Source organism: Musca domestica, unplaced genomic scaffold (genome assembly GCF_030504385.1).
Source record: "Musca domestica strain aabys unplaced genomic scaffold, Musca_domestica.polishedcontigs.V.1.1 171, whole genome shotgun sequence".
NCBI classification, from domain to species: domain Eukaryota; kingdom Metazoa; phylum Arthropoda; class Insecta; order Diptera; family Muscidae; genus Musca; species Musca domestica.
In genome coordinates, this window is record NW_026712231.1 from 1,102,487 (window position 1) to 1,113,921 (window position 11,435).

General features: G+C 35.6%; 1 protein-coding gene across 1 annotated transcript; it reads left to right on the top strand.

Annotated features, from left to right (window-relative positions):
• The first annotated feature begins 714 nt into the window (after positions 1 to 714).
• Positions 715 to 8,336, top strand: LOC131801776 (protein lin-28 homolog). The gene is made up of 5 exons (XM_059120718.1): positions 715 to 721; positions 5,248 to 5,366; positions 7,637 to 7,748; positions 7,808 to 7,992; positions 8,072 to 8,336. The coding sequence occupies exons 1-5, from the start codon at positions 715 to 717 to the stop codon at positions 8,168 to 8,170; spliced, it is 522 nt and encodes a 173-aa protein (XP_058976701.1). The 3' UTR covers positions 8,171 to 8,336.
• The last annotated feature ends 3,099 nt before the right edge of the window (positions 8,337 to 11,435 follow it).

Here is an 11,435-nt window from a genome sequence, read left to right on the forward strand (position 1 = left end):
AGGTACCAAAAAAGTGGTCCGATCTCTACCATCTTTATAACAGATCTTGTGTTGATGGAAATATTGAGATGTGCCAAGTCTGAATGGAATCACATGTTAATTTTGAGTTTTATGAGCTTCGTGAATATTCAATATGTTGACACTTTGTGGGGGAGGTACCAGAAGGAGGGGACCGATATATTCCATCTTCACACCAGAACTTGGGTTAATAAAAATATTGTGATGTGTGATTTGAAGACAATCGAACTCTTATTTCATACTTTATAAGAGTTAGCATTAATCCAAATTTTGACCTTTTGTGGGGGAGGTACCTGATGGAGTCCATTGTCCATTTTCGCACCATATTTGCAGAGTTTGCACAAACTCGATTTAAGTTTGACAATAATACTACGATTTACCAAGGTTGGACCCAAATCGGCTACTCCCTTGAAGAGTTATCGTGCGCAGCAGCCAGACAGACGAACGGACACCCCTAGATCGACTTGAAATGTTCTGAAACGAATTTGGTCTAAAGAGACCTAAGGTCTTTAACCGTTATTTCGATGAGGTGCGTTTTCGTCGTATCAAATGTACCAGTTATATTTGGATCTATATGAAGACGTGGACCTGCATAGGCAACTTTTGCTATAAGCCATTACAATGTTCAAATACGAAACTTGAAAATAAAATCAGGTTAATAATGTAGTTAAAATCATCAACATACCTAATACAGGGATGTACGGTAATATCGGGGCCTGGTTCTGTATAGACAATTTTTTGTCACAGGATGTAGTACCTATTAGGAACTTCAAATACGAAATTTCAAACAATTTCGGTGAATGTAGTACCTAAAATCGTCAAAATACCGAATATAGGGAGGTACTGATATATAAAGCCTATACGAAGTCCTGGACCTGCATAGAAAATTTTGTGTCATAGACTTTACTTCCCATTACGAACTCTAAATACGAAATTTGATAGACCGCCGGTGAATAATGTCCCTGAAATCGTCAAAATATCGAATATCGGGGGTACCGTTATATTGGGGCTATACGATATCGTGGATCTACATAGACAATTCTCTTCCAGGGGGTAAAGTATTTACAAGGAGCTCCTTGTGTGAATTTTCAGACAATTCGATTGAAAAATGTGAATAAAATCATCAAAATACCGAATATCGGGAGGTGCCGTTATATGGAGGATATACGATATCGTAGACCTAGACAATTCTTTGTCGGGAGTTAAAGTGGCCATAAAGAACTCCTTGTGTTGAATTTCAAAAAATTCCATTGAAAAATGTGGCTAAAATCATCAAAATACCGAATATCGGGTGTACCGTTATATGGGGGCTATACGATATCGTAGACCGATATAGCCAATCTTCGAACTTGACCTGTCTGCAGACAAAAGACAGATCTGTGCAAAATTTTAGCTTCCTATCTTAATTGGTTTTGACTGTAGCGAAATTACAACATACGGGAAGGGCTAGATCGTCTTAGAATTTTACGTTGATCAAGAATATATATACTTTGTTGGGTCTAAAATTATTATTATATTACTATGTATGGTGAAGGGTATAAAAATTGAGTGAAAAGAAAAATTCGGTAGGAAAGTGGCCACAAATCTCTTACAGTGAGGGTATGTGTCTGTGTACCGCACACATACTTAAGCGCACTCAAACTGATATGAGGAAAGATATACGACAGCGTTGAGACCAATAACCAAACCATATCTACCAAACAATACCAATTAGTTTGATCAAACATTAGCCAACACCAAAACACGAAACGTTTGACAAAGAGGGACACCCACCAACAAAGCGTGTCTCCCCAAACATTTTTTCAGTCACACAAATACACGGCCAAACACATACACATCGATGCAGTCGGTGACACTGGAGCATGTTTAATGAATGTATTAACGTTGTGCTGATTGGGCCATATTTTATTTAATTAACTCTTGAACGACTTCAATCTGAATGAAAGTACAGTAGAACCTTTAAAATTTGGATTTAAAAAATAAAAACAAGTAGGAAGAAATGTTCATTATGGAAGGGAAAGATCAATGACGTTTGTTTTTGGGTTTTTCAAATTGTCATCAAATGGTGTGGGATGTTTAATCGCAGTTGGGTATGAGTTGTATATATCATAGCCAATATCCGATTGGTACAAATTTTGGTATGACAGATATCTCGTTCTATAAAAGTGTCCATAATTTACTAAGATAATTTTATACCGCAAGTACTGGAGTATTTATCGCATTTGACGAAGGTTTCACTGTCCATCAACATTTAAATATATTGAAGACAACAACGATATGTGCCCGCGTGTGTGTGAGGGGGGGAAACAAAACGACGAAACTTAATATCAAAGCAACAAACAAAGAAAACACAACTTTCACAAACTTCAAAACAAAAAACGATAAAAATCTAAATGACACCACTCAAACATCGCATCAAAAATAGGTCGTTCAAACATTTCTAGGAAACGGCTGACACATCTAAATCCCAGAGTGGAGGGAGTGGTGGTTCACTCGATAATTGTTTGAAAATGTTTGAACAAATCGATATTCATACAAATTGCGTTGCAGACAACCATTTTTTGTTTGAACAATTCCGCTATTATGATAATCAATCTTTAAACATTTTAATGGAATTCAAATAGAAGGAATGTCGTCATATTTTCGGAAGTTGGTATTGATTTGAAATATTAGGAATTACATTTTTAATTAGCAACATTTAGAAATAATACTTCAGATACGGATGACGAACAGTACGGATTACCATATCCATGAAAAACATTTCCATATAAATTATAAGGATTTATCTCTTCAGAAAAAGTGATTTCTATAAAAAAATCGATCTCAGCAAGTGAGGAATGATTTTTGTCTATAAAAAATTTTCTTCCTTAGAAACTGAAAACTGAAAAAATCATAAACACAGCCTAAATTTTATTCTACAAAAATTTTGGAAATTTGAGATTTTTTTAATTAATTCTAGCTGAAACAAATATTTTTTCTCAGGAACTGAGAACTAGAACTAAGGATTTAGTGTCATCTTCAGGATGTGAGGATTGATTCGACATCAGAATCAGAAAAAAAAATCTCCAGAGTTAAGACTTGATTTTATAGCAAAATTTTCTCTCCGGACATATTTTTGGAATAGGAAAAACATCCAATCCTCAGAATGAAAATTTTTTATAAAAAAAAGCTGTCAGGACGAAATTTTTTTCTGAAAAAAAATTTCTTTTCGTCATCTGAAACCAATTTTTTCTGTAGAAAAATCTTATCCTGACTGCCTTTTTTATAGGAAATGTTCATTTTGAGGATTGGATTTTTTTCCTATTCCAAGAATATGTCCGCAGTAACTCCAAAAATCCAGGTCCAACTGGTTGATTTTTTTTTATTTTTTCGTCCCCAGGAACTGGGACTTAATTATTCCCATAAAAATTTTTCTCCTCAAGTACTTGGGACTGACTTTTAAAAAGAAAAACATAGTCCAGGAATTAGCACTAACTTTTTTTTTTTTTAGAAACATTTTATCCCGAGAACTGTCTTTTTGGCTACAGAAAAATCATCTTCAAGTATTGAGGACAGACTTTTTTCTATAGGCACAAAGAGCTGACTTTTTCCCACCGAAAAAATGTCGTCCACATGATCTGAGGCCTGATTTGATTTAGAAAAAAATCATCCACAGAAACTGAGGCCTGACTTTTTATACCCTCAGCCATATGGCTAGTTATACCCTCAATCATATGGCTAGAGAAAGAGTATAAATCATTTATTAGGCCAAAACGTGCCTCATCGAAATAACGGTTTTAGACCCTAGGTCTCTTTGGACCAAATCCGTTTCAGGATATTTGAAGTCGATGTAGCGATGTCCGTCTGTCTGTCTGGCAAACTTAGACCGAGTTCGGAGATGGGCAATGTCGGTGAACTCCTTCTGGTATCACCCCCACAAAATTTAGAAATTTTCAAACAAATATTTTACTGCACAGAAAGAGAAAGAAAAATCTGAATATTTGCATCAGTGCAAGGTCAGCTGCGAAAATTGACAATATCGGCCCACTCCATCAAGTAACTCCCCCACAAAGAGTCAAAATTTTGAACAATTATAACTCTTATAAAATACGATGTAAGAGTCCGATTGTCTTCAAATTACACACACACATCACAATATTTTTGCTAATCCAAGATCTGGTGTGAAGATGGCATATATCGGTTCACTCTATCTGGTACCTCCCTCACAAAGGGTCAAAGTTTTGAATAACCATGGATCTCATAAAACACGAAATTAACATCCGAATCCATTCAGACTTGGCACATCTCAATATTTCTATTGACACAATAAATGTTATAAAGATTGTAGAGATCAGGCCATTCCTTCTAGAACCTCCCCCACAAAATATTAAAGATTTGAATAACCAAAATTATTCTAAAATTCAAAATAAGCATCAGGCTCTCTTCATATTTTACACATCAAATTATTTCTACTAACACAAGATCCGCTGTGAAAATGGTACCTCTCCCACAAAGGGTCAATATTTTGAATACCCATGAAGCTCATAAAACGTGAAATTGACATAAGATTCCATTCAGACTTGGTACATCTCAATATTTCCATCAACACAAGATTTTTTATAAAGATGGTAGAGATCGAACCATTTCTTCAAGATTTTGGAAAACAAAAAGCTCAAAGAAAGCGAAGTTTTCAAATTTCACACATACAGACATTTTTGCTAACATAAAATCTTTTATGAAGACGATATATATCTGCGAACTCACCCACAAATGGTCACAATTTTTTAATAATTTTATCAGTCCTAACTTGCGAAACAAGTCAGAACTAACTGATGAAATTATATGTTATTTAAATATTTTAGAAGAAAAGTCATCACTGATAATAGTTTCAATGAGAGCTTCTACAGGAAAAATTAGCACTGATAGAATTTTCTTTAAGAAAATGAGCCACTATTAACATTTTCTTTAAGAAAAGGCTTCACAGACTTCTTTTCAGATACCACTGATAATATTTTCAACCTGTGAAGTTATTACTAGATATTTTATATGTTGGAAAATGTTCCATAGTAGAAGCCATCACTGATTTTCTTTAGGAAAATACATTACCGATAAAAAAGAAATTTTCTATAGAAAAAGTTAGAATTGATGATGATCTGTGGCGACATTTTCGTATTCGCTTTCAATTTCAAATTTTGAAAATTATTTCGTTTTTTTTAACACATATTTTCTTTTTCCCATTTTTTTTTTCAGACATTTCCCCACATGAAATTGCCGGCGTTCGTTATGGCAAGTGCAAATGGTTCAATGTGGCCAAGGGATGGGGTTTTCTGACACCCAACGATGGAGGCCATGAGGTGTTCGTACATCAGGTTGGTAATAGAAAACAAGAACTTTTAATATCCTCCAGCATATGGAAGGAACTTGAAAATTAAAAAAAAAAAAATCCGTCCAAAAATATCGTTTAAATGGAAATCGTTATATGAGGGCTATACGAAGACGATGACCTGCATAAGTATTTTTTTGTCATTGGCTACAGTACCAATTCCGAATGTCAAATACGAAATGCAAAATAATTTCGGTGAATAATGTCGCTAATATCATCGAAATACCGAATAAAGGGAGGTATCGTTACATAATTTTCTGTCATAGGTTGTAGTACCCATTACGAACTGCAAATACGAAGTTTGAAACAATTCCAGTGAATAATTTCGCTAACATCATTAAAATACCGAATAAAAGGAGGTACCGTGATATATGGGCTATACGAAGACACGGACCTGCAAACACAATTGTCTGTCATAGGCTGTAGGATCAATTATGAATTTCGAATACCAATTTGAAAACAATTCCGGTAAATAATGTCGCTAAAACCATCAAAATACCGAATATCAGAAGTTATCGTTATATGGAGCCTATACGAAGACGTGGACCTGCATAGATCATTTTCTGTCACAGGCTGTAGGATCAATTACGAACTTCGAATACAAAATTGGAAACAATTCAGGTGAATGATGTCGCTAAAACCATCAAAATACCGAATATCAGGAGGTATCGTTATATGGGGGTTATACAAAGACGTGGACCTGCATACGCAATTGTCACAGGCTGAAATAATTCCGGTCTATAATGTCGCTAAAATCATCAAAATACCGTTATTGAGGTGCTATAAGAAAACAATTCGTTCGAAAGATAGCGTGACAGACGGACATTGCTAAATCGACGTAGAACTTTACGATTATCAAAAATATATATCCTTTTTTGGGTCTGACATGAGTATTTCGATTAATTACAAACGGAATGACAAAGTTAAGATACCCTCCATAGTATCGTGGAGGTTATGAAGAAAATATACACGTTTCGACAATTCACATACGTTTTCAATTTACATACTAAACACTCTAGTTCATCGATGTAATCAATATTAAATTGACTGACTCGCTTCTACTCACTCGTAATTATACAACTTCATTTACACTTGGCAGCTTCGGAGATCTTAATCCAGCATGTTCCATAATTTACAATGACATGGCAACCACGTCCATTCATCAACGAAAATACACACACATACAAGGAAGTAAGACATGAAAATAACAAGGGCAAAATTATTATGAATACGAGTGAGAGAAAAAATGTATTTATGACATCATTATTATTTTTAATGAACGTTGTTTATATTTAATTGGAATATTGCAGAACATGCTGGATTAAGATTCTCGAAACTACCAAGTGTATATGATCACTTATAAATACGAGTGAGTAAGAACGAGTCATTCAAAGCTAAAACTGACACATAAAGAAAGAAGTATAGGAAAGAATATACAACAACCACAATCTGGGTTAAGATTCTTGAAACTACCAAGTGTAGATGAGAACGTATAAATACGAGTGGGTAGGAGTGGGTCAGTCAAATCTAAGACTGATACATTAAGAAGGAATTATGGGAAATAAAATACAATAAGCACAATCAGAATTAAGATTCTCGAAGCTATTAAGTGTAGATGGGGATGTATAAATGCGAGTGAGCTTGAGCGATTCAGTCAAAGCCAGGAGTGATACATAAAGAAAGAATTATGGGAAAGAAAATACAAAAACCACAATGTGGATTAACATTTTCGAAGCTACCAAGTATAGAAGATGGGGACATATAAATACGAGTGAACAGGAGCGAGTCAGTCTAAGCTAAAACTGATACATTATGAAAGAAGTATGGGAAAGAAAATAAAACAACCTCAATATAAATTAAGATTTTCGAAGCTACAAAGTGTAGAAGATGAGGACATATAAATACGAGTGAGCAGGAGCGAGTCAGTCTAAGCTAAGAATGATACATAAGAAGTATGGGAAAGAAAATACAATAACCACAATCAGGATTAAGATTATCAAAGATATCAAGTGTAGATGAGGACGCTTAAATACGAGTTAGCTGGAGCGATTCAGTCAAAGCTAAGACTAATACATAAAGAAAGAAGTATGGGAAAGAAATTTTATAGTTGCTATAAACCGATTAAAGGAACTCCATAAAAAAATTACCTTACAATTCAACAGAAAATTATCTAAATTACCCACAATCTATTCGATTTGAATTCGCAACAATATATTTAACCAAAATTCGCAAAAAAAATAATTTTCTAATTTTCAGAGCATAATACAAATGTCCGGCTTCCGTTCACTGGGTGAGCAGGAAGAAGTCGAATTCGAGTGTCATTTAACCGAAAGGGGTCTTGAGGCCACCAGGGTCTCTGGAATACAAGGTATGATTGAATTAATACGTATTTTAATATTTCAACATCTAATCCTATCTCCCTTGCAGGTAGTGATTGTCATGGCAGTACATTTCGACCGCGCAGCAAGAAACGTCATCGACGTGTACGCTGCTACAACTGCGGCGAATTTGCCAATCATATTGCCTCGAAGTGTCATCTAGGACCCCAGCCCAAACGTTGTCATCTATGCAAGCAGGATGATCATCTGTTTGCCAATTGTCCAACTAAGAAGGTAAGTCTCCGGCACCCTATCTTTTATGAATCCTCACATTTTATAAAGTGCTGAATAACTCTCTTGAAATTTCTTGCAGAATCAAAATGTGGATCAATCCAGTGGTAATCCTGATGAAGAAAATTCCGGCGCTGGTGGTGGCAACGAAGAGGAAAATGTGGCCAAGGATCAGAGTTAACAAAGGACATGGGGATAAGACGAATGGAATTGGATGAGGAATAATGCACATTTATTGGCAATTTGGTGCCATACTTTTTTTCTATTGTATAAAGAGGCTATACGAAACGAATGTACAATTTTTTAGGATTTTAGACTCATAACACTCGTTTATTAAATTTTAAGAATATTTTTTTTTATTTTTTATTTGCTAATAAATATTACAAAAAAAAAAAAGAAAAACAAGTAAAAAAGTATTGGTCGATCTCTACCAGCTGTACATTAGACCTTGGGTTACTAAAAAAATATGAAGAGAACCGGATGCTTATTACGAATTTTATAATCGTTTTAATTATGGTCCGATCTGTACCATCTTTATGGCCGATCTTGTGTTGATGGAAACAATGAGATATACAAAGTCTGAATGGAATCGGATGTTAATTTCCCGTTTTATGAGCTTCATGGATATTCAAAATTTTGACCCTTTGTGGGGGAGGTACCAGAATGAGTGGACCGGTATATACCACCTCCACAGCAGATCTTGAGTTAGAAGTAATAAAGGGATATTTGAAATATGAAGAGAACCGGATGCTTATTTCGGATTTTATAATCGTTTACTTATTCAAAATTTTGACCCTTTGTGGGGGAGGTACCAGAATAAATGGTCCGATCTCCACCATCTTTATAACAGATCTAGTGTTGATAGAATTATTCAAAAGCGCCAAGTCTAAATAGAATCTGATGTTAATTTCGCATTTTACAAGCTTCAAAGGTGTTTAAGATTTTGGCCTTCTGTTGGGAAGGTACCAGAGTACCGATATATTCCATTTTCAGAACAGATCTTGTGTTAGTAGAAATATTATGATGTGTGAAATATTCAGAGAATCGGATGCTTATTTCGGATTCTGTAATCGTATTAGTTATTCAAAACTTTGACCCTTTGTGGGGAGATACCAGAAGGAATGTTCCGACCTTTACCATGTTTACACCAGACCTTGGGTTAATAAAAATATTGCGATGTGTGAAATATGAAGAGAACCGCATTCTTATTTTGGATTTTATAATCGTTTTAGTAATTCAAAACTTTGATCCTTTTTGGGGGAGGTACCAGAAGGAATTGTCCGATCTCTACCATCTTTATAAAAGATCTTGTGTTGGTAGAAATATTGAGATGTGCCAAGTTCGATGGAATCAGATGTTAATTTCGCGTTCTATGAGTCTCATGGATATTCAACATTTTCACCCTTTGTGAGGGAGGTACCAGAAGGAGTGGACCGATATATCCAATCTTTACACCAGACCTTGGGCTAATAAAAATATTGTGATGTGTGCAATATGAAGAGAAACGTATGCTTATTTCAGATTTTATAATCGTTTTAGTTATTCAAACTTTGATCCTTTGTGGGGGAGGTACCAGAAGGACTGGTCCGATCTCTACCATTTTTATAACAGGTCTTCTTATGATGGAAATATTGAGATGTGCCAAGTCTGAATGGAATCGGATATTAATTTCGCGTTCTATGAGTCTTATGGATATTCAAAATGTTGACCCTTTGGGGGGGAGGTACCAGAAGGCGTGGACCGATTTATCCCATCTTTACACCAGACCTTGGGTTCATTAAAATATTGTGATGTGTGAAATATGAAGAGAACCGGATGCCTTGTTTGAATTTTATAATCGTTTTAGTTATTCAAAACTTTGACCCTTTTTTGGGGAGGTACCAGAAGAAACGGTCCAATCTCTATTATCTTCATAACAGATCTTGCGTTGATAGAACTATTGAGATTCGTCAAGTCTGAATGGAATCGAAAGTTAATTTAGCGTTTTGTGAGCTTCACGAATATTCAAAATTTTGACCCTTTGTGGGGGAGGTACCAGAAGAAGTGGGCCGATATATTCCATCTTCACACCAGACCTTGGGTTCACAAAAATATTGCGATCTGTGAAATATGAAGAGAATCGAATGCTTTTTCGGATTTTGTAATCGTTTTCAAAACTTTGATCCTTTATGGGGGAGAAGGAGTGGTCCGATTTCTACCATCTTTATAAAATACCTTGTGTTGAAGGAAATGTTGAGATATACCAAGTTTGAATAGAATCGGAAGTTAATTTTGCATTTTATGAGCTCCATGTATATTCAAAATGTTGACCCTTTGTGGGGGAGGTACTAGAAGGAGTGGGCCGATATATTCCATCTTCACACCAGACCTTGGGTTTGTAAAAATATTGTGATGTGTGTAATTTGACGACAGTCGGACTCTTACTTCACATTTTATAGGAGTTAAAATCATACAAAATTTTTACCTTTTGTGGGGGAGGTCCTTCATGGAGTGGACCAATATTGTCCATTTTCGCACCTGACCTAGCACTGATGCAAATATTAGGATTTGCAAAGTTGGAGATCGGATAATCCTTTCTCTTTTTCTTTACAGCTAAATATTTTTTGATAATTTCGACCTTTTCTGGGGGAGGTACCAGAATAAGGGGACCGATATTGCCTATCTTCGAACTCGATCTAAGTTTGATAATAATATTACGATGTACCAAGTTTGAACCAAATCGGATACTCACTTCGAAAGTTATGGTGCACACCAGCCAGGCAGACAGACGGATGGACGAACATCGCTTGATCGGCTCCAAATGTTCTGAAACGGATTTGGTCCAAAAAGACCTAGGGTCGAAAGCCGTTTTTTCGATGAGGCACGTTTTGGCCGTATCAAATGATATCTACCCTCTCTAGCCATATGGCTAAGGGTATAAAAATTAGGGGTTGGGAAAAAATGTCTAAGTCCAGATTTTGTATAAAAAATAATATTATCAGTGACATTCCGTCCGCCCTACACTCATATCCTTTGCACTCATCCTCGTAACACTTTACCTTCAAATCTAAGATTTTATCCTCGCAAAAGGCAAACGTACTTCATGCTTCCTATCTTTTGGGGTAAATGGACTATCAAGATGTCTTTACCGGTGGCAGTGTAATGGATATGTTACTTCCATTGTATTGCAAAATGATTAGAGGTCCTTGCTGCTCGATTCAAGTATCAAACTGTCGCATAAATGTTTCGCTCCTTAAGAAAACCTTGCACATAGACTAGGAAAGCTTTTAGCCACAGCCTAAAGGGCCAGCACAACACAACACACACAGTCAATGTGAATTGCATGCTACTGACCCAGTAACAGCACTCGAAATATAAAAACCAAAACAAAAGACTAACAAAACTGTGCAATATTTTATCAGCGAAAAGGACAATATTTGAGTTTGAAACATAAAATAAGATTCCGC

Coding starts and splice junctions, on each gene's coding strand:
- LOC131801776 (XM_059120718.1), top strand. Junction 7,749..7,807: donor CAGGGTCTCTGGAATACAAG/GTATGATTGAAT, acceptor TCTCCCTTGCAG/GTAGTGATTGTCATGGCAGT. Junction 7,993..8,071: donor CCAATTGTCCAACTAAGAAG/GTAAGTCTCCGG, acceptor AATTTCTTGCAG/AATCAAAATGTGGATCAATC.